At 41.4% G+C, this 24,735-nt stretch overlaps 1 protein-coding gene across 11 annotated transcripts in view; it reads left to right on the forward strand.

The window, feature by feature from the left end:
* Positions 1 to 24,735, forward strand: part of WWC3 (WWC family member 3) — a 176,344-nt gene that overhangs the window by 47,871 nt on the left and 103,738 nt on the right. For 4 of the 11 annotated variants that reach the window (XM_039500168.1, XM_039500169.1, XM_039500162.1 and 1 more), the window contains exons 2-3: positions 11,319 to 11,428; positions 15,967 to 16,170. In XM_039500168.1, the coding sequence (XP_039356102.1) occupies positions 11,413 to 11,428; positions 15,967 to 16,170 (220 nt within the window). In that variant the 5' untranslated portion in view covers positions 11,319 to 11,412. Of the gene's footprint in view, positions 1 to 1,160; positions 1,198 to 1,485; positions 1,509 to 5,784; positions 5,927 to 6,353; positions 6,494 to 11,318; positions 11,429 to 15,966; positions 16,171 to 24,735 lie in introns of those variants that run through there. The other 7 variants (XM_039500160.1, XM_039500163.1, XM_039500161.1 and 4 more) reach the window with 6 other exon arrangements.

A 24,735-nucleotide genomic window follows, 5' to 3' on the forward strand; every position in this document is an offset into this window, starting at 1 on the left:
GAAATGTAATGGCCTGTGATAAACAGGAGTAAATGATCTAATGGTCCCTTATGGCCTTAAACTCTCTGAATCTATGAAAGTTTCATCCAATAGTTCTTTCAGCATATCTCAGTCTTTCAGTTACCCCTGTTCTTGAAGTACTAGTGTTTTCCTATGCAGAGATAGCTAATTGTGCTATATTATGTTTGGTTTTATACTGCGAACAGATGGGAGAATAGAATAAGACAACCAAAGTCATTTTCACTTGTGACTTCAGACAAGAACCTATTGAATTCTTTTTTTGGGAAAAAGTGAGTGCTCTTGTTCTGTTGCTGCCTAGCTCCTAACTTTGCTGATTTAAAGTGCTTTTACAGATGTACTCATTCCATGTACAATTCCTTGTATAGAAACAGGAAAGGAGACCTCTCCCATTTTTTGTAGTATTTGAATTAATCAGAGAAAGGGGTGTGATACTTCCAGAGGACGTTTAATTTCAGTAGACTCCTAATGTATTTTTTGCCTGACCCGCTACAGCTGTATCTGTTTCTATGTTACTCTTCTACAATTTACGTTTTATTACTTTGGGAGCCGGTAATTTGCCTAGCAGAAAAATGATTTTTCTAGGCTTTGTCTATATTCAGAGTTATACCAGTTTAGCTAAAGGTGTAACTTTAAACCTGATTAGTTAGACCTGTGCAAACACAGTGCAAACACCTTAATCTGACTGAAACCTTGCTTATTTTGATTTAATTAAATAAGGAATTAAAAAGATACATTAATACAAATCTGGTTTAAATCAAATGAAGAACACCCACTCTGTTGTGCACTAGTTTAAAGAAATCAGGTTTAAACTTAATTAAAATTAAATTTGTACAACTTTGAATAGAGACAATTCCTTAGTAAAAACTTGACTTAAATAACTGAGTTGTTGACTGTGTGGTCATGGTTTCCATTTCCATTTTTTCTTTTTAGAATGCTAGCATGAATTCTTAACAGATCTAAGGTTTCCTTTGGATACACAAACTATCATTCTTCAGTTTAAACAGGTTTTTGTGAAAATGGTATAAAACCTGTTCCATCTACTTAATTCCCTTTCTTCACTGTTGACTCTTGCTCCATCTGTTCACGGAAAGTTAACATTGTTTATATTCTAGAAATTTAAGTGAGAGAGATGGGATCATCACGGATGCTGGATTAAGGCTCTTATGGCATGCGAAGGTAGAATACTACATGCGTAGGTTTTGCTTATGAATAAGGGATGTGTATGTGTGATGGGCAATGTTGTGTATTTGGTTGTCATGGGTTTTGTTACTATGGCAACTGAGTTAGACTATTAAGGGATAGCTCAGCCGGTTTCAACCGGCTGAGTGAGCTCTCTGTCTCTGTAAATAAAATGGAGGTTTTGGTTAGCTGTCTGCTCTCTGGCCTCAAGTGATTGCTTCCTACACCGGCTGCCCCAAGGATATAACACTGGCGACGAGGGTGAGATCCTGGTGCTGCTCCAGTAACAGAAGGAAGTAGAAGTCAAGGTAAAGACCAAACAAAGAAAAAAAGCTGCTTGTTGCACTGACTGTGAAAGTGAAACTAAAAATCATGGCTACTCTGACCAGGCCCCTGGAGCCTTTTGATGAGAATACAGAGCAGTGGCATGTGTATACTGAGCGTTTTGAGCTTTTTGGTATTGCAAATGACATTACAGAAGCGAAGAAGGTGCCAATATTCTTAACTGTTGTAGGGGCTAAAACCTACTCTCTGCTACGCAGCTTACTACACCCTGTTAAGCCTGAGACTAAATCTTACAGTGACATTGTGGAAATCCTGGGGTCTCATTTCTCCCCAAAACCACTGGTAATTGCTGAAAGATATAGGTTCCACAAAAGAGACCAAAAGGAAGATGAAACAGTTGTACAATTTGTAGCCATTCTAAAAAAGCTAGCAGAACACTGTGAATTTAAAGAGATGTTAAATGATGCCCTGCGTGACAGGTTAGTGTGTGGCCTCTGCAGTGAAGCTATACGGAAGCGCCTACTGACAGAGGCTCAGCTTACATTACAGAAGGCTGTTGATATTGCTGTCTCCATGGAACTGGCTACAAGGGAGGCACAATACATCGGTTCATCCCTTAGGGTGCAAAAAGTGTCACAAGAACTGACCCACAAAACGGTGCAGAGTCAAGAATGTTACCGCTGTGGTAAGCTGGGTCACCAGGCATCAGAATGCTGGTGTAAGGACCTGGTGTGTCGACACTGTGGCAAAAAGGGACACATTGAGTATGCCTGTAAACAAAAGAAAAAGAGGCCTGTGGTCTGGCCGACAAAAAGAGGAACCTTGCATACCCTAGAGCAGACCCAGGATGATCAAGGTGACACCTCCTCACAAGAGGAAGTGCCACTGCATGTTTTGTCTTTGGCAGTGGGCTCACATGAATACTGGGTAACCCCCTTATTGGAGGGCAAACCTATACGCATGGAACTAGACACCGGTGCAGCTGTCTCGCTGGTTCCGGAGACTGTGTATAAGGAAAAGCTACAGCATCTTCCGCTTAAGGCAACAAAAACTGTTCTGAAGACGTATACAGGTGAAGCTGTGCCCATGTTGGGCACTATTGATGTTAAGGTGGAGCTCAATGGACAGGCGGCTAAATTGCCACTGTTTGTGGTGAGAGGTGACTACCCAGCCTTAATGGGTAGGTCTTGGCTTGGGAAGATTCAGCTGAACTGGGCAGAAGTGCACCGGATGACTAAAGAAGAAACCAGTCTAACCCTATACTAAGGAAACATGCTGCTGTTTTTGGAGATGATTTGGGAAGTATGAAGGGAATCACTGTGACATTGAACATTAAACCTGGCAGTCCACCAAAATATCTGAAAGCCCGAACTGTGCCATATGCCATCAGGCCAAAAGTTGAAGCAGACCTGGAGCGCCTGGTCACCAATGGAGTCCTAATACCAGTTACCCATAGCTCATGGGCCACTCCTATCGTTCCAATAGTGAAGAAAGATGGCTCTCTCCGGATTTGCGGTGATTTTAAAGTCACTGTCAGCCCAGTGTTGTGTGCAGAGCAATACCCGCTTCCCCGCATCGATGACCTCTTCGCAGGCCTGGCTGGGGGACAAAAGTTCAGTAAGATTGATCTGAGTCAAGCATATTTACAGATGCACGTCGATGAAAAGTCCCAAGAGCTGTTGACTATTGTGACTCATAAGGGGCTTTATCGATACTGTCGCCTACCCTTCGAATCACATCGGCTCCGCCCTGTTCCAGAGGGCTATGGACCAGATCTTGTGTGGCTTGTCAGGAGTTCAGTGCTATCTGGATGATATCCTGGTCACTGGAAGAAATGAAGAGGATCACTTAAAGAATTTAGAGGCTACCCTACAAAGACTGGAAGAGTATGGCCTACGAGTTCGCAAAGACAAGTGTGAATTCTTCAAGCCCTCTATTGAATATTTGGGACACATCATCGATTCTGCAGGTCTTCATAAGGCCCCTGCAAAAGTTAAAGCTATTGTGGAGGCTCCCCCACCTCGAAATGTAAGCCAGCTACGCTCATTTCTAGGACTATTGAACTATTATGGAAAGTTCATCTCACAGTTAGCCACACTGCTAAAACCACTTCATGAGCTCCTTGGGCAGAACAAGGCCTGGAAGTGGACTGAAGCCTGTGATGTTGCATTTAACAAAGCTAAGGATGCATTGTTAAATTCTGAAGTTCTAACGCACTTTGATCCATCCTTACCCTGCAATTGGCCTGCGATGCTTCCCTTATGGAGTGGGAGCGGTCGTGTCACACATTATGCCTTCGGGAGAAGAAAGACCTATTGCTTTTGCTTCACGCACTCTAAGCAAAGCAGAAACTAACTACGCCCAAATCGAACGTGAGGCATTAGGAATTGTTTTTGGAATTAGGAAGTTTCATCAGTACCTGTTTGGGCGAAAGTTTACTCTTCTTACAGACCATCGACCTCTGACATCAATTTTTGGACCCTACACAGGCATTCCCCCATTAGCTGCTAGTCGTATGCAACGTTGGGCATTAATACTTTCTGCACACACATATGAAATCAAATATCGGAAATCCACTCTGCACGGCAATGCAGATGGCCTCTCAAGGGCTTGCCTTTACCGGTCAAACATCAAGATAGTGCCCAAAAGGAAATCTTCTACTTTGAACAGGTAGAGAATACACCCATCACTGCTGCTCAGATAAAGAAGGCAACCCGTGTTGACCCAGTATTATCCCAAGTTATGGACCTGGTGATGCATGGAAAATCTCGACAAACCTCTCCGGTCTCACCCGACCTTGTTCCCTACATGTCCAGGCGGACGGAGTTATCGGTCCAATCTGGTTGTTTGTTGTGGGGGAGGCGTGTCATTATTCCACCACCACTGAGATCACAGATGTTAGAACAGCTACATTCCGGTCACTGTGGAATAGTGCGCATGAAGGAAATTGCACGAAGCTATTTTTGGTGGCCTAGATTGGACAGTGCTATTGAAGAGAAGGCAAAAGCTTGTATGTCATGTCAGGGTGTAAGAAATGCACCCCAGTGGGCACCCCTACACCCATGGGACTGGCCTGAAAACCCGTGGCAACGTATTCACGTTGACTTTGCTGGCCCCCTTGAAGGAAGCATGTTCTTGGTGGCAGTAGATGCCAATTCTAAATGGCCAGAAGTCTCTATAATGCAGTCCACTACTGCAGAGAGTACTATCCAAAAACTACGAGGACTCTTTAGTCGTTTTGGTCTGCCAGGACAACTTGTGAGCGACAACGGACCGCAGTTCGTCTCTCAGGAGTTTCGAAATTTTATGAAGGCAAATGGGATACACCACATCACGTCAGCACCATATCATCCGTCCACCAACGGATTAGCTGAAAGATTTGTGCAGACAATGAAAAACGCTTTGAAATCAGCAAAGGGACAACACTCCATTCAAAAGCGTCTGGATACCTTCTTACTTTCCTATAGAAACACACCTCATGCTACGACCCAGGCTTCCCCAGCCTTTCTAATGATGGGACGACAGCTGCGCACTTGCTTTGATCTGCTGAAACCTTCTGAACCCAGACAAACTGTGCAACATCAGCAGTAATATCAAGTCATCAGACGGGCACCCAGAGCAAAAGACCGAACCTTTAGCCCAGGGCAGCCAGTTTTGGCTCGGAATTATACTTCCAGAGCTAAATGGGTCCCGGCCACAGTCATCACTCAAACAGGACCTGTTTCCTATACAGTCCGGACTGCAGAGAATCTTACCTGGCGGCGACATGTAGATCAGCTGTTGCCAGGTCATGCCAGTCTTCAGGACCCATCTGCAGTTGAGGGGTCTGACTTCACCCCTCCTGGTGAGACACCGAATCATGAGTCACCTGTTCCTGACTGTTCTCCTCCATTACTGCCGGCAGCTGAGATACCCCCTTTGCCCAGCACGAGCTGATACCACCTCCTCACCTATTCGTGCTGCGGACCCTGAGCCCCTAGTACTTTCGGGTGCAACAACACCAGAAGTTCGCCGTAATCCACCTAGAGACAGAAGGCCTCCTCATCAGCTGGATCTTTAGTTAGGGCGAACCCACGGTTATGGGGCAAAATAATCCCCAGGGTTTAGCCGGGAATGGAGGCAGTCTACCCTCCTTCTCTAGTTTAGTGTGTGTTTTATTTAGGGGATGTTCTTATTAGGGGGGGAGGAATATGTTGTGTATTTGGTTGTCATGGGTTTTGTTACTATGGCAACTGAGTTAGACTATTAAGGGATAGCTCAGCCGGTTTCAACCGGCTGAGTGAGCTCTCTGTCTCTGTAAATAAAATGGAGGTTTTGGTTAGCTGTCTGCTCTCTGGCCTCAAGTGATTGCTTCCTACACCGGCTGCCCCAAGGATATAACAGGCAAGCATGCCTCACTACTCATTGCAAAGAAGATCTTGTTGATAATGTGGCAATTTAGGTAGGAACCAATGTCTAGACTATCTTGAGTAATTGTAAGTACGGTGTCTCTAGAAAAAAATCATCAGAGGTAAATCAAGTGCTATACCTTCACTTGTATTTTTAATATTGTAACTGAAGTCCAGAGAAATTAGAACTAATTTGGCAGTATTTTGCCTACATAACTATTAGATAAAGTCTTCGGAGAACACTTATTCTGTTCTATAATAAAGCTTCTTCTCAGCGACTGCAGCTTTTGGTTCAAATGGACAGTTCTTCATGAAGTAGCATACATAGAAGTTGTCAGTAATGGAAAATGTTAAGGTAGGTGTACTGTATATGTAGTGCTAGAGATCATTTCACTGTAACAATACTCTGATTGTTACAGTGTAACCGTAACAATAGCTCTAATCTGTAAAATCCCTCCCTTATTTTACTAGGTTTCAAATCTCATATCAGGCAGCATTAGTAAACTCTAATCACTTAGTCTAAATTTATTTCTGTAGCTTCTAAAATTCATAAAACTTCTTATTTTTATTTTCAATTGTTTGGGTTTCCTGTTGGGTAAGTGTTATGATAACATTACAAGGTATTGTACACAACATTCATTTTAGCAGCTTGTTGAAAATATTCTTTAATCTGAAAAATTTATCAAACCTAATTTAACATTTTTATCTTTAAAAACAAAAGGACATGTTTGTACTGATCATACTGTTCACTGACTCTTGTACTAGGCACATTCAAAACAGCATGATTGTATAAGATTGTGATTATAAATTACTGTCTTGCACTTACATAGTAATTCACATTAAAGCACTCTACATGCATTTAAAAATGCTTAAAATAATCTTGAGAGATAAGTAAATATTATTGTTCAGTTTGCGTGCATGTGCCTATGTATGGACTTTTTGTGATCTATCCCAGTGTTATTTCACCACTGGCGTTGTACCACCTGTGGTAGTGATGGTGAAAGTGTTAGCATAGAAACGGCAGAGGCTTTTAATGCTCTCTTTGCTAGCACTTCCACAAAGGTTACCACTGACAACGCAGATGCACTAGTTCAAGACCAAAGGTGAGAAAAGTGTTTGTATAGACAAAACTTTTAAACTTTCAGTTGCTATAATGAGAGTCTTATAATGAGAGTCTTCTTGGCTCTATGAGCTAAGATGTGAAAAAATTATCTAAGTTTTGAGTGGCACACTTTCCATGCCTTCTGCACATGACATCAATGAACGAGTCTGAGCAAGAAAAGAAAGTGTTCTTCTTGCATCTGTAGTGACATTGGGTGTAATTTAAGAACATTCTATGTGTGCTTGCTGTGCACCCCTTCTTGGTTAGAAAATGAATCCTCTTTTGAAATTTGTCTTTGCTACTTTATTTTGTGTTCAATAAATTTAAATATGTCGTGGCTTTTTTATTGGTTCAGTCATAATTCTCCTATCTCCTTCAAACCAAAATCTTGTTTGGTACTAAAACAAAACTTTTAGCATTTTTTTGCGTGCAGGTCATTACCTGTTGTGTAGAAGAAATAATCAGTGTCTCTGGGAAACATCTAGACCACAAGTATATGATAACTAGGAGAACAAACTAGGTTTTTCTTACTATTGTTTTGAATATTGTCCAAATTAGTCTGTTTATCATGTTTGTAAACATGATGGGAAAATATTATGTTCCCCGCATTTTGAAAATAAGTGGAACACTTTTGCACAGAAGAATTGTATAATGCAGAGTGCTGCTATAAAAATGTGGAAAATACATTTTTGTTGTTTTTTTTTAAGTTGAGAGAGGGTTTGAGGAGAGAGACCCAGATGCTAAAATAGTCATATTTTCCCATTTGTATTTGTCAAGTTGACATCAGGCCTAAAGGTTTTGGAAATTATGAAAGATTTCACTGTTTTTATGTAAAAAGGTAAGCAATGTCTTTCAGGCTGCTTTGGGGATAGTTAGCAATAAGTCTAGTTCCTTTATTCTGAAAAGAACATAGGTGGTCATGCTAGATAACGAAACAAACATGAGCTGCCAGTGTGATGCTATGGCTAAAAGGGATAAAGATCACTTCGGATGCTCAAAGGAACATTGAGTAGGAATACTGAATGGATATTATTTTTATATATGGCATTGGTGAGACCACTACAGGAATGCTCTGGCCAATTTTGGTGTCAGTACTTCAAAGACGATCCTGAAAAATTGAAGAGGGTACAAAAAAGAGCCAAGACTGGTTTGAGGTCTGGAGAATACATCTTTCAGTGAGAGATTTAATAAGCTAAATAGATTGTTTCATGAAGCAAAGATTGAGACAGGTTGGTAAGTTTGTATCAACACTGGAAGAATGTATCTGATACTTCAGTGCTTTTAAATCTAGCATATAAGGGTTTAAAAAGATTCAGTATTGAACTTCTCAAAGTTGAAGTTAATTAAATTGAAACAATAAATAAGGCTCACTTTTTAAATCATTGAGGGTAATGAGCCATTGAAACAACTCACCAATGGATGTGGTAAATTCTCCGTCACCTGAAGTCTTTAAACTGTAATCAGATATTGTACACTTGTTCACAAATTTGGAAGCTGATTTTATGCAGTATATGGTGATATGCATCACTTGTATTATATTATATTGGAATTGTTTATATTTATATTGTTTATATTTAACTTATGTTTATATTGTTAATATTTAGTTAATGTTTATCTTTATAAAATTAACTTTTCTTTTGTGGCTGAGTTGATTACATAGCTAGTTACATTTTTTTTATTTGAGCCATTTAGAAACTATTAGGGAATACATTATGTGATGGTTTCAGCAACTGCTGGAATAATGCTGTGCGAAGAGAACTGGATAAAAATCTATACCCTTGGTTCTGTCTGGGTTACTTTTGCCTTTGTATTGGTTTTCTTAAATTCTTGGTAGTTTTGTTTTCCAGAGTAATACAAATGTTGAATCCAAAGATTTAGTGGTACTCAACCAAGGGCCATGAACAGATTTCAAGGGGCTCTGGTCTACCGTATACGAGTTTAGGTCAAATTTAGCAGCATTAGATCGATTTAACCCTGCACCCATCCACATGATGAAGCCATTTTTGTTGACTTAAAGGGCTCTTAAAATTGATTTCTGTACTCCTCCCCAACAAGGGGATTAGCGCTGAAATCAACCATGCTGGGTTGAATTTGGGGTAGTGTGGATGCAATTCAACGGTATTGGCCTACAGGAGCTATCCCAGAGTGCTCCATTGTGACTGCTCTGGACAGCACTCTCAACTCAGATGCACTGGCCAGGTAGACAGGAAAAGCCCCTCCGTGCTATCTGAACTCCGTTCTAAAAGACGAAATGATTATGCACAGCCAGACACCAGGGCGGTTAGAAGAGCACAGCAGGGTGTGCTGCGCATCAGAGAAGATTTGAAAACCAGTTTAATGACTGGCCAGGCTACGGTGTGAAAGTTCTGTTTGTTTCTTCTTGATGAAAACCAGCCCCCTTGGTTCACTCTCCTTCCCTGTAAGCCAACCGCCCTCCCCTCCCCTCTTTGATCTCTGCTTGCAGAGGCAATAAAGTCATTGTTTCAGAATCATGCATTCTTTATTAATTCATCACACAAATGGGGGGATAACTGCCAAGGTAGCCCGGGAGGGAAGCACGGGTGGGTTAGTTGTAGTTGCACCCCCTAGAATGGCATGCATCTCATCATAGAAGCGGGATGTCTGGAGCTCTGACCTGGAGTGGCTGTTTGCCTCTCTGGTTCTTTGGTAGGCTTGCCTGATATTCCAGGCAGGACTGAATCTCCATTAGATCAAACTTAAAGAAGGGAATGACCTGGAGTCACTCCCATTTATGTCCAGGTGCCCCCGACCGACCTCACCGAGGCCGGCCAGGAGGAACCAGAGACAGCAGCAGACGGTACAATACGGCTGCTAACTGTCTATGCTAACTTGCAAAGGCAAGGAGCTGCTGCTGTGTAGCACTGCAATACCACATCTGCTGCCAGCACCCAGGAGATGTACGGTGACAGTGAGCTGAGCAGGTGGTATGTCGTCTGCACGGGTAACCCAGGAAAAAAGGCAAGAAATGATCTTTTGCCGTTGCTTTCACGGAGGGGCAGGGGGCTGACAATATGTACCCAGAACCACCCACGACAATGTTTTTGCCCCATCAGGCATTGTGGAATTCAACCCAGAATTCCAATGGGCAGTGGGGACTGCGGGAGCTGTGGGATAGCTACCCACAGTGCAACGTACCAAAAGTCTATGCTTGCCGTGGTATTGTGGACGCACTCCGCCGACTTGATGGTCTTAAGTGGGGACACACACAATCGCTGTTTCAAATTGATTTCTAAAAAAGTCGACCTAATTTCGTAGTGTAGACATGCCTGGGGTCCACCAAGCATGGCTGGCATTAGAATTGCTAGGGCTCAGGGCAGAAAGCCAAAGCCCTGCCACACTTGCCTGCAGCCCTGAGCCCCACCACCCAGGGCTGAAGCTGAAGCAACTTAGCTTTGCGGTGCCCCCTGTGGGTTGGGGGCCCGGGCAATTGACCTGCTTGCCTCCCCTTAATGTCACCCCTTGCTTTTATATGCAGAAAAATGGTTGTGGTACAACTGGACCATGGAGTTTTATAGCATGTGTGTGTGTTAGAAAGAAAAAGGTCAAGAAGCTCTGGTTCAGTGAATAGTAGGAAAAATGACTGTTTACCAGTACTCTATTGAGGGTTATCACTCTGTGTATTTTATTACTATTAGTTTGTCAAGCAGTTGCTGCAGAAGTAGTATGATATTCAAAATATTCGGTTAGTAATGCTGCTGCTGCTACTTGTGTGTATCCTTCATTCTAGGAATATCAAAATGCTTCACAAATTCATAGTGATTGCCTATTTCCTTTTTCTGGGCAGAGCAGGGTAATTTATGTTGGCCTGAGATAATAGAATTTCACGAACAGTTGTGCGTTGGCAGTTGAAAAAGATACTTTTTTTTTTTTTTTAACATTTGAGCTGCCGTGGATAGCAAATTGTACTGCTTTGACAGTCTAAGAACTTGGATGCTATAAAGTTTCCAATAAGTGTGAACAGCAATGAATTCCAGCTCTGTTCTCACATTGTCAATGCAGTATTTTTTTGAGGGTGGGGGGAAGAGAAACTGGCAGGACTGCATGCCATCATAATTAAATAGTTAAACACAGAACTTGAAGGGAGAAGCTGTCTCACCTGTTTTGGGAGTAGCTGTCAGCATACTTTCTAAATTAAATGTTCATTTTCTTTGTACTTTCAGTTTTCATGTACTTAAAATTACTATTGCATACCGAAGTGTTGTAACTATTTAATGTTGCTCAAATCAGAGGTTTGATTTAGTCAAAGCACATACTAAATAGCATTAATTGCATAGTAAACGGTGCATCTTATGAGTTTGTTTTCATTATTTATATTTTTACAGGATTACAAAGCCATTAACGTTTGCTGACTGTGTTGGCGATGAACTTCCTTTAGGATGGGAAACTGTTTATGATCAACAGATTGGAATTTATTACATGGACCATATAAATCGTGAGTAGAAGTGAAATTGGTTTTCTGAACATTCATAAGCTGCACCAAGTATAGTTGCACCAAGTGTGATTAAAATGACATTTATTCAACTTTCAGCTACTATGAAAAGTCCTGGGCAAGTTACTTCTTGCAGTGTTTCAGTTTCCCCATATGTCAAATGGCAATAATGCCCTTTAAGATCTATGGATGAAAAATAGTTGTATGTAAAATCACTGTTACTCTTGTGATGTAATGCAAAGGGTTATCTAAACAGCCCTTATTGGAATAAGTCAAGTTTATAATTTCATTTTAATATTCAGAGAGAATTTCCAAGGTAGATGTATTCCTAATCAATGCTTCAAGTTCTCGTTTTGACAGAAGAGTATTGAAGGAGCATGTCAAAAAGTGATACAAATGCTAATGATGGTGAAGTGTCAGCATTTTCAGACTGCATTTTGTTTGTTGCATACCTTTTCAGTAGTCCATAGTTTGCTCCCTTATAAAACAACCCACAGTGCCCAAAACAGGCTGAGAGTAAGTGTGTGGTGTTTTTAATTTTAGCAGCTATTTAGCATAATTTTAAGATTATTGATTGATATATGTATTCTTATTTAAATAATAATTTCATCTTCCCCTAAGCATTGCATGTTTTATGCTTCCACATAGCAAATCAGTGGGCTTAGAACCACTGGCTATATACATTACGCACTGTTGCTGTTGGGCTGTTACTGAGCTTCATATCACCATTGTCTGGCACATTTGCCAATTATATTTTTTGAAGTATATATCTTATCTTTATAGCTGTATGTTATTGCTGCTGGGACTATTGTGCTTCCATCATTTAAGCTGCTTATCGCTAATGAGCGAATGCTTTCAGCATTGTGCGAGCTGGTAAGAAAAGAAGAAAGGAGCAGTAGCAGCAGTAACATCAGTGGTAAAGAGCACTCTCTGCAAAACCAATTTCAACACCATCTCTTTGGAATGTAGTTAATTTAAACTAATCGTTTCAGGTATTATACCAGCTTCTGAACTGCTCTGCATATTTTTGTGGCTTTCACAAAAATGTTTTTCACCTGATTTTGGTGTGTGAAAGACCCACACACAGACATTTCTTCCCTCTTAAAAACAAAAGCCTTTACAGAGATTGTAATGCAGTCACTAGAAAGATAAATAACCTAGTGAGTATTTCAAGATCCATTGAAAAATCATAGTGCAGGTGTTTGTGTAATTCTTAAAGTACTTACTGTTAAAAATTATGTGAGCAATATTCTTATTTGAGCTGTCAGGGCAACTTTTATAGAAGATAGAGCTTTATCTCAGACTGTAATAAAACACCATTGACACACACACATTGTACATATAAGCATAGTGTCAATAGTTCTGAATATTGTCACAGGTTTCTTTACTTCGTAAAGGACTTACTGGTGTGGTAGATAATGAACTAAACACAAAATCCCTTTGGGATGCTGTGGCTAAAAGGGCTAATAAAGCATCCAATTAATAGGATTCCTTTGTTAGGAACTAGGTTCTTCATGCTATGGAACAAAGATCTGTTCTTTTTTTGTTTCAATTTTTTAAGCTTGATCCTAGTGCAGGGGTAGAATTGTTGGGGTGTTATTCAGTAACCATTGGGGATGCAATGACAGGTGAATGCAGTGATGGCATAAGAATCAAGGAGAGGTTCTGGTGGAAGGAATCTCTTTCTCTGGGGGTTCTGAGATCTACCTAAAATATTTGCCACAGTAGCTATCGGGTGACAGTATCCAGTAGGAGAACAGGATCACTCCTTGATTAGACTTTTATCCATTCTTCTTTACTGATGGCCTGGTTATATGCCCTCTCCAGCAGCTACAGCTTAGTGTATCAGCAGACACTGCAGCAGAAATGAATGTAATAGTTACAAGAAATGTTGGGAGAAAATGCAAGAGAGGTTTCAAATCAGTGCTTTTTAAAGTCCATGCATTGAAGAAGCCTCCCAAGCTATGTACACCCAAATCCTTTCTTTCCTTCCACTTTTCAAAATAAAGTAGCAGTGCATATCACTCTTCTAGGTCTCCTGTCTTGATAGCTTTACTCAAGAAAGAGGAACACAATCTGGGCTGTGATGAAAAGAATTCTGGTCAATGACTTTCCATTTACAGTAGGAAACCTAAGATGAAAAGGAATCCTCTGTAAATCACAGAGCTACGGTCAGAGCCAACCCTGATCTCCATCACATCCTGTTAATTCTGGGCTTCGTTGACACCCTCGCTAAGCTGGTGTTGGAGCCTGTCCAACCATTTCTTAAGAAGCTTCAGTGGCTGCCAACCACAGAATTCCTTTCCCCTCCTCCTCTGAGTTTTGAGAGCCTTTGAAGTCTCCTTTAACCAGTTGCACATTTCCCAGTTGGGAATAACATATTCCATGTTCTTGGCCAGCCAGGGCTGTGCCGGAGAAACTATAGGAATTTCAGTCAGCTCTACAGAAACTAAACTAGTGGCTATCCAAATCTAAAACACCTTCAGTTTCAGTTTCTCTATGGTAACTGGTGCAGTCTGTGCTCCATACACTTATTCCAGGCCAGAGTACAGTGTAGTCTTCCACAGAAGAATGTCAGTGTTGTACTTGACAGGAAGTGAGACTCTTTCTTAGTAGGATACAAGATGATGATGAAGATTTTTGGTCACTTGGCAGGTTATGCAGTGCCTCAAAATGTACAGACTCCTCTTCTCAAGGGCTGTGTATGATACATTTTAACCTTTGCTGTTACCTGGGATTAGAATTGGAACATTGTGAAGAGTCATTTATTAGGGTATCATAGTTCTAAACCACTTTAAATATAGTCACTCTTTTAATTCCTGAAAATCTCATTTGTTTAGGCAATTACTTTTCAAATGGTTCTCAAACAACAGAGCTGCTTGTATGACTGTGGTGATTTTTTATTATTAGTTTGAAGGGAGAACTACAGTTTTTATTTTTGGGGGCTCAATCACTACAATCTCTGATTTCACAGTGCAAACAGAAATATTTAAATAGCTTTAAGTCCTATTATTAGTACCAACAAAAGAGTTGGCTTTCCCCTTTCCTATCATAGTAACAACAAAATCAGAGTTTTTAGGGGGGGAAATTAACTGAAAATATCTTCTTTGCTTGTACTGAGTATCTGTCTTACGGCTTATTCTACATTCCTCAAGATAGCCTGTGGTATGATGTTTCAAAAATCACTTTATTAATACATTTGTAACCCATAACAGAAATACTTCCTATAGTTAACCTGTGGCTAAAGTTTTAAAAAAAGGATTAAATGATTTTGGCAACTATTTATTGCACTTGTGTACATTAAGGTAATGATATAACTTGAACCATAAAGATTGATTTATATGGTGACAATGGAACAGCAATGCAGATAAGTATAAGCATTTTTACCACCATATTGACTAACCCTGTTCTGAAGTATGGTCGTAAGATGCCAGCCCCCTGGCTGTATTGCAGATTGCACAATTACTACCAACAATGGAGCTGCAGAAATGGTGATTTACGCATCTGATTTTTGTAAACACGGCCATAGGAGGCTGGCATTTGCATACACTGCAGACTCTGCACAGGCAGGCTGATGTAAAACTACTTTTCTTCCTGCCGCCCCTCCCCCTCCCTCGGACACTCCAGAAAAACCTGTTTTTTCAGGTTTTTTGTTCTATTTTTTGAATTTGTGGGCCACTGAAGTGTTTGCAGGAACATAACATATTGAAAACTTTTTTTATACTATAAGCATATATTTGAAAAAGTTTCTTGATACTAGAAACAAGCTTTACTTTCAGCCTGTGACTGTAAACATTAGCTGTTCTCAAATGTTAAAAGCAGGGCTTTGGAGCAGTGCTCCGGCTCCGTTCCAGCTCCAGGCAAATACCTGCAGCTCCACTGCTCCGGAGCTGCTCCGTGCTCCAGCTTGGGGCTCTGCTCCAAAGCCCAGGTTAAAAGTGATGAGAACATCAAGGATCTAGTTATGACTTTTAGGATAGAAGAAAGTTAAAGTTAAGCATGCATTAAAGTGATTTCCTGAATCTGGGCCCAAAACACTAATCTTTTTGGTAGCTAACTTCATTGTTCACTATTTGACCATGCAAGCATAAAGATAACATAAATAGCCTTTCAGGATGTTGCGTTTATCTTGCACCTTTCTGGAGGCTGAATGTGAAATCTCTGAACTGTTCCTACCACCCACTGAGTGAAGTATTGGTATATTAATTTGGCTCTCTTACTTGGCTGTGGGTTGTATTACGGTTATGCCATCAGAATGATCTAATTTGTCATCTTAAAACAAGTTGACTGAGTAAGGTCATTTTACTTCTCATCTCTAAGAATAAAAGACTAAAATATAAGTGACAGTGCAGTCACTTTTCTCTCTCTTTGCTGACCTTTGTGTTGAATTGAGTATACTAGATGGTTTAGAGAGAGACTTCGCCTGGATTCTTTGAGCACGTTTCCTGTGGTCATGAACTATCAGTGTAGGTATTGAGAATTGACATTGAGAAAGGTACTTGTAATTAGTGGAGTAACAGGACTTAAGTTTTTCTCCTCAGAGCTCACACAAATTGAGGACCCAAGAGAGCAGTGGCGAAGAGAGCAGGAACGCATGCTAAAGGAATATTTAATTGTTGCCCAGGAGGCACTTAATGCCAAGAAAGAGATTTACCAAATTAAACAGCAGCGTTTTGAGCTAGCCCAAGAAGAATACCAGCAGCTGCACAAATTGTGTGAGGATGATAGCCGCTCCTATGCTAGTGGTGAGTTGACTTTCATTCTCTTGCTAATACGTATTTTTCCACTATTCAGTTTTTACACACAATCTGAGAGCTCACTCCCATCACTCTCTGTTTTTAGTAATGTAAAAGTTTAAACTACTCATGAAGTTGCTGTGATTCTTGGAAGAAATTGCATCTTAAAAGAAAATAACCCTCTCCAAAGACAGTTTCCTCCAATATAACTAGGAGTTTCATTTTAATGAATTTGCACTTTTGAAAAGCAAGTTCTGTCTTTACTTAGAACAGAAGGCTAATCTTTTTATCCATCTGCAGAATATTGAAAGCATAAATGAAGCAATGAGAGTAGAACTAGGCCAACCCTAGTTTCTGCTTCTCAGGCTCTATGAATGTGAAAGTTATATGTTAAATTAATGAAATACACCTCTTTCACTGGAATATTTTAAAGTATGTTTGGATTCTGGTTACATGTGTGCACTTCAGTTTCTAAAGTTACTGTTTGCTCTAGAGAAGACAGTGCCTTCTGCACTGGCAATCTATTGTGTTAATTTGCAACACTGTGTACCAGCAGGTGACAAATTTACTTGCCTTAATCTAACTCTTAGAAAATTGAAAAGTTTCCTTAACTCCATACACAGTTCTTAATAAATGTATTACCTCATCAGATGTTTATAAAGACAGTGTTTAGGATAGGAATGAGCAAACAAGGTCTTCTAAGATAACTTGTTTGAACTTCAACCTTTTATCTGATCCTAACTTAAATATTATTTTATAAGATTGACCAAAGATTTAGTTAAGGATTTCTTTGGTCAATGCTACTTGAAACAATAGTATGACCTAAGAATTGGTTCACTCACTTCTCCCCTACACTATAATTCATTCGTCCTCTGCTGGCTCCTTCACTGTCCCACAGGCCTCTAGTTGCTTTCCTTCCCTAACTCTAAAGTCTCAAACAGACTCAAACTTTCCCCCCAGTCAGATCTCTCCACTGTATTGTTATTTAATACTGTTTAAGGTCTGTTAAAGGACCTAGCTGCCTCAACTTTAAAATCTCTTAAGTTGTGTCTTGAATAGTTCAGTCTGGGTTAAGTCACAAGGTCTGGCAAATCTTGGTGTGATAGTTAAAAGTACAAGTTCCTGGGGTCAAGCAGAGAGACAACTGTATCCCCGCAACAAATATCTAAAGGAGAGTGAGGGTCAAATGGAGGAGTAGGTGGAGGTTCATTGTATGTTGGGCATGGAAACAGGAGCATGTTGCAGGGGGAAAAATGGTATTTAGTGTGGGTTGTGGAGGAATGGGGCTACCAAAAGGGGAAAGGGTGAGGTGCCCATTAGGAAAGGATGAAATGAGTGAAAGTCCCAAAAAGTTTGGATCACAGTGGATGATTAACTGAATCTATTGAGGTTCATCCATTACTAGTTGAGAGTAGGTTTTGATATGGCTTTAGGAGCCAAGTTGGACATTTTATGAGAGATGACTTTATAATGTGAGCACCACAGAAAGCTTCCTTTCATATGGCCAACCACTGGTTGGTGACTGTGGTGGAATAGACATAAAACATTTCTACAGATTACTGCCTTCACAGTCCAACTTACTGTCCAATCCCAGTACAATTTATTCTCTTTTATTAGTGCCTGCTTTTAAATGTAACATTTACTTACATTTTGATATTCAGAGCCAGAAACAGAGATGTTTGATGCATGACTTTGGCATTTTGAAGGGCTCAGAGCCAGGGTGTCCAAACAGTTAATATATTTATGTAGTACACAACTAGATCATTTATGTAAGAAAATCTCTTTAATAATTTTGTGTGTCTTTACTAAAAGTCTACTTTGTTTAGCTGGTTCTTAGATGTTGTTCTTGTTTCATGCATAATATCATAACATTCAATGTCTTTTTACCTTGGAGATCCCTCCACCACATAATCCTAATTGATTCTTTTGTATATGGTTTTCAAAATTAAAACAGATAATTTAAAAATGTTTTTAAGATATTGTGGCAGAGGTGGTAGAGCCCAGCAATGGAAGTATTGGGAGTGGGGAACTCTGCTGCCTTGAGAACTTGTGCATGCCTGGTGGGCAGGAGGGGGGGAGTGGCTGATGTGGCGCTCGGGATTGAGCAGGGAGCGGGACCTGGCAGGGCAGCAATGGGAGCAGGTGGGAACACCAAGAACTTTCCTTCTCAGTGTGTTGCTGGCTGTACCCTCTCACCCCTGAGTGTCAGAATCACTCCCCATCTGATTCTTCTGCCCCCCATTCTCAGTGAGTTTCCATCCCCCGCCCCCCCAATCCTTGGTGGGCAAAAAATATTGCGAAGAGTGTTGAGTATTAGCCATAAATGCTTTCGTTATTTTGGAATGGAACCACACTGTTAAGAAAAAGCAAAGATCTTCTGTCCAAATCACTCTGATTTTTTCTTCATGGCTGAACTTTTTGATAACTTTAAGTTGCAATTATAGGACAGAATTTTACATAAGGTGACAGATTTGCTAAAATAAATGTTAAATGGATATTCAATGCATTATATATTTGGTCTGTTGCATCAAAGTATTAATAAAACAGGATACTACAAAAATCTGTGGTACTTTCGTTCAAAGGCTTTCCATATTAGATTAGACTTATATTTCTGTCCTTTCAATTTTTGATGAAATCTACATGTCAGAAGTTTAGAGCTCTTCTTTTGAGCCCTAGGGTTTTAACCCTCCCTGATCTGTAATGGACTCATTCCCCAATTTGAGAGGTTGAGCTGATGGCTTTTCTGTTGGGGGGGCAACCACTTGCCCGATAACTGCTCGGTGTATACATCCTCCTCAATGAGGATGAGCAAGTCAAGGGATGCATGGCTGAAACTGCACTTAAGCGCTGCCTCCCAGTTTCCTTCCCTCCCCACCCCCAACACACACTACCAGCAAGCACCATAACCCAGGATTTGGTAATGAAAGGAAGTGAAGAAAACGCCACCATCACATGCACATGGAGTACCTTGGTACTAGGATCATCTACACCAATCATAGCTACCTCAGGACTGATATCAGGTATAAAATCAGCACGAATACCAACTGACTTCTGGACCAGTTCTTCTGGCATACACATCATCATCTTTGGAGCCAGCACCCAATGTAAGGATTGGAAGGGCCAAACTGATACCAGACATAGCCCCGAGTGTAGGGAGGCATTGCCCTATAGAAAGGAGAAGAAGCCTCACTCCTCAAAGGATAAAGAGCCTAAATCTTCTACCTTGGAGAGTGGCATTGACTAAGCTGACACCAGTGAAGGCATCAACCATACCACAGGGCTGAGGTAGACCCTTGTGGAACAGCCAGGATACCCTCCAGGGTCATTGTTAGTATTGAAGTGGCACTGGGCCCTGGAGCCAATCATCCACCATTCGAGGACTACTTTTTCTCATCATCATTGTGGAGCTATGCCTCCTCTGCAGGGTTAAGCAGGATGCCTCCCTGTTACCGTCTGGGAGTGGCCCTGAAGATGGCCTGGGGTTCCTGTTGCAATGCCGCCACAAAGACAAAAGGAGTGGCACTGAGTCAACCAGTTGCTCCTGGGCTAGTATCCATATACCAAGCTGCTCTGGCCATACGGGGGGCCAGTCATCTCAGGTATCCCACAGCAGATCCCCCTCCTGTAGGTTCGGGAAGATGAAGAGATCAGGCTCCCCAGTGGTATCATGACTTGGACCACTGACACCAGAGCCATACATTGATGTCCAAGAAGTAGGGACACTGGAGAAACAATGGCACCTTGGCCTCCATCCAAAGCATCTTTATTGTTTCCTGACTAGGTGGTCATACCATCTCTAGCCCTGGTGACCCAGGATTTTAAAGTGCTCCAGGATCTTCCAGCTCACATAGTGAAGACCCTGGACAATGAAATGATGGTAATCCAAGAGAAATCTCACACACTCTTTAATTTCTTGATCACACTGTAAATGTGTTTCCTGTAGGCTCTGGCATACCCCAGTAACCATCCAGCCCCCATGCAGACTGGTGGAGAAGCATTATCAGGTGCCTCCAAAAACCTTTGAGCACTTCTCTTCCCCCCCCCCCCCCAATTCAGGATCAGTTGGTAGTTGCAACTGTGAAGTAAAATTAAAATTGACAAAAGGCACATCCAAGGACAAAGACCCTGAAAAGCTTTTTGGGTGCCTGTGTGCACCTGTTTGAGTGCAAAGCCTACTCGTATGTCTCACTGCAACTCCATGTGGCACACTATGAAGCACTGTTAGCCAAAAATAATTTCCTGATATGGGAAAGAGTGACTCTTTCTGACAAATGTGCTCCAGGATGTTAGGGAGGAATTAAAGGAGATCATCAGAGAAGACCAGACAAGTATCCAGGACAGCCTCACAAGCTGACATGGGTGCCTTTGGCACAGCCAGAAGGTAGATGGCCATGACCATGAGCATGAGACGGGCCTCTTGGCTCTGGCATCAGAAATACCTAGAGAAGTCTAAGTTACCAAACAAGATCTCCTGTTTGTGGCATGGAGCTCTTCAAGAAGAGAACTGGCAAAATCATTCCTTAAAGGACACTGGGGCCACCCTGAGATCACTGGGGACTAGGCTTGCCAACTTTAAATTTCAAAAATATGGGACAAACCTCAGATGTGCCTAGTCTTCACTTGCACCTCTGGGGAAAGTCCCTTCTTGTCTCTCATTCTTCACAGGGGTTCTTTCTCTAGCTCTGGGCGCTGCCACTGTGGCATCTGTTAAGTTTCCATGCAGGTGCTGGGAACGGTCAGAGCTTGGACTCTGAATGGCATTGAGACCCCACGTGCTAAGTTGAAATATGGGATAAAATGCATCCCATACTGACTTAGTACGGGGCAGGCAATTTTGTGTTTAAATTGGGGATGTCCCTTGTAACCCTACTGGGGACCTACACACCGACCCCTACAGAAAGCTCTATAAATACCAGCCCCAATGAAAACTGTGGGCTCATCCATACTCCCAGGGCAGACAGCAGGAGTACCATTCTGAAAATGATCATGATACTCAAAAATACCCCTCATATGGCTCCTCTGGCATTTATCCCACCCTGTTATCCAGCTAGCAGAATTGACTGGAGACTGAACATACACTGCCCCAGATTCAGGATGGTAACATGTGCATCTATCATTCCATCTCTGCAGACTCAAGACTAGTTTGTGGCTCTCGGCTTGGGAGATGTGTACTTTCATATAGATAGTCACTCAGCCCTCAGGAAGTACTTTAGTTTCACAGTGGAAATTAATCACTACCAATACACGGTACTCCATTTGGACTTTAGCAGTGGTGGCTGCCCACCTGGGGAAGGCAAGGCATTCACACTCCTCCACTTCTAGCTCAGGTCAGGCTATTCTCTGCAACATTGACTAGACAGGAAAATCTATGTGCCTCATATATCAGTCACTACTGAGCTGGCTTAGTGGTTGGATCCCACAAATGCACTAAGAGGGGTGCCCCTTTCAGTCCCTCATGAAGATACGCTGATCATGGATGTGTTAGGGGCAAGCAGGGGAACTCATTTTGACCACGCAGACTCAAAGGACCTGGTCCTCAGATCATATGGAGTTATATATGAACGTCCTGAAGCTGAGAGCCGTTAGACTGGTCTGTGTGGTGTTTCTACAGATCCGGAATTTGGTAGTGCAAATCTTCATGGACAAGACAGCTATGCACTGCATAATCAAACAAGTGGACACTTGCTCCTTGTCCCTCTTCCTGGAAACCATCAGATTCTGGACTTGATGTTGTCAGAATGGGGAGATCCTGATGGCTCTTCACTTCCTAGTCAGCAACAACCTGGCAGACTTCCTGAGCAGACAATCTGTGCCTAACCACAGATGGTCCTTGCATAGATTCATTGCAGAAGAGCTGTTCCATATTTGGAGATCCCCAGTAGACTTGTCTGACACCAAGGACAACACTACATGTCACGGCTTTTGCTCCAGAGGTGGACTCAGCCCAGGATCGTTACTGGATGCATTCTTCCTACAGTGGTCTCCAATAGGCTGTCCCACAGATTCCCCTGATGATCTCCAAGACTGGGAGAGACAAGACCATGGTCATTCTCATTGCCCCTGGATTGGGTGAGGCGGTTTTGGCTAAAAGGTCTCTTACCAATGTCCATTCAGTCTTTGATCCAACTCCTGGACCATTCTGACCTAATCTCACAACACCATAGTCAGATACTTCATCCAGACCCAGAGTTGCCACATCTAACAGTGTGGCCGTTGACTGGTTAAGTACCATGGATAGGATCCAGGAAATTCTGATTCAAAGTAGGAAAATATCTATCAGATGGACCTATTCATCTAAATGAGTAGCAGCCCATCATGGTCTGGACATGACCAAGACTTAAGTACTGAAGACCTTCTACTACCTGTTACCACTGAAGCATCAGGCTTCCATGTAGCTCTGTAAAGGTCCACTTCATAGTGATTTCAGGCTTGTACTGCAGTGCTTGATTTTTTTTTTTTTTTAATCATTCCATAGTGTCGAAGTTTCTCAAGAGACTCATACACACTGGTCAGAAAACCGGCTCCTGCTTGAGACCTTAGTATGGTCCTCCTGAAACTTACGAAACCTCCACGTGAACCTCTCTCAGAATGTTCCCTGGACTAACTCACTCGGAAGACGGTGTCCCTCATGGCTATTTCAACCAAGAGAGTGAGCTGACTTCAGGCACTTATGGCTGTGTCCCCTTATATGACCTTCCATAGTGACAAAATGGTGCTGAGGCAACACCCCAAGTTTATTCTGAAGGTGGTCTCTGATTTTCATCTAAACCAGCGGATCATCCTACTTGCCTTCTTCCTGAAATCTCTCACTGCTCAAGGAGGAAAGAAAATACATATAGTTGACATTTCCAAGACTTTGCTTTATCATACTGACAGGACCAAACTATTCAGACTGTAGCCTGATCTATTTATTGTATTTGCTGGACATTTGAAAGGTCCAGCCACTTCTTCTCCAAGAATATAAAAATAGATAACACGAAGTACCTCACTTGCCTGTCAGCTTCTCCCACCAAACATCAAGTCTCAAACTCTGCCAGAGTGCAAGCAATATCCTCTGCCTGCTAAAGGATTTTTGTCAATATCAGAGATTGATAAGGCAGTGACTTGGAATGACATTTGTCAGGCACTGTTTCTTGGACTTAGCTGCTAGGCCAAATACCAACTTTGTGAGAGCAATACTACAATCCCTATTCAACTGATGCAATTGGAACTCCTCATTCCTACCATCCTGAGTGGTTACTGCTTGCCAATCACCTAAAGTGGGATCCACACTGACACATGCTCTCCCCGGTCCTTCTTCCTTACCCTACAAATGATTGTGGCTCTTTTGAGATGATGATGTCAGTGTGGATCCCACAACGTCCAGCCCTGCTTTTTGGGTTTTCAGCTACCCCAAGCTTTCAATTACGAGGGAACTAAGGGAGAGTCATGGCTCTCTTCCCTTTATGCCCTCACATGGGAGCATGAGGAGACAGAGAGCATGTGTATGGCCCTGACGGACCCTACTGTTTAAAAACAAACAAACTGCTCTTGTGTGTGAGTCGCATGTGCACACACATGAGTCCACAGTGACTACAGCATCTTGAAGAATTGTAGTTACTGCAAGGTAAATAGTTGTTCTTCTGTTAAAATTGCTTTCTTTCAGCTATATTTATGTGGCAAGTGATTTATTTAAATACCAATTATTTAAGGCAGATTTCTCCTACACATTTCGTTCTTCTCTTTCTTAAATTTTAATTGTAACATTTTGTGACGACATAGTCACATGTTAACGTGATAATAAACATGATGTTAACAATAGCAGCATTATACATTTAAGTGCAGGATCAAGTAGTGAAAATAGACTGGAAAGAAAAGACCCTGTTTAAAAGTACTTCTCTTTAATAATTAACAATCATGGCAGTAGCATTTATGACAAATGAAAAGTAAATGCATTAATGTTTGACTGTTTTCTCAGGTGCATATGTCTCTTTTCCTTTAAAGTAGAAGCTATATTTGGCTGTCCTTATTTCCAAGTTCACTATTTTAGTTCCCTCCTAACACCTATAATTTGTGAATAATTTTTGCATGGTATGCCCTCTGGTTTCAGAATATTTAAAAAAAAAATCTATCACTGTAGTGCTAATATTTATTTAAAAATCAAAGATGTTTTTTCAGAGCTGTGCAAAAAGCATCTTACATTTTTCTCTGCTGTTTTCTGCAACAACTACTTGAGGATTTGTTGTTGAAATAATAAATGAGCTAATAAATAAAACTAAGTTCCTTTATATATTAGAGTTGTAAGGAACTTCTTGAGTCTTTGTCCTTCCCTCCCTATTGTCCCAGAATAATATTAATAGATTTCTATAAAACCCTTATTAATTTCTTATCTATTCTTGGTGTGAATCCGACTCTCTGAAAATTACCCTGATCTAATATATGTACTCCTGTAACAATGGCCAAAAAAATTTGTTGGCCCAGAGGATCAGTGGCAAAGTTGAATATATCTATCAAACCACTAGTGGTATATACTGTTGGAAGCTGAGAAATAGCTTTTGTTTTTGGCCCTTTTGGTTTCTGAGGTACTGGATGCCA

The sequence above is a fragment of the Mauremys reevesii genome, linkage group 1 (genome assembly GCF_016161935.1).
Source record: "Mauremys reevesii isolate NIE-2019 linkage group 1, ASM1616193v1, whole genome shotgun sequence".
Lineage (NCBI taxonomy): Eukaryota > Metazoa > Chordata > Testudines > Geoemydidae > Mauremys > Mauremys reevesii.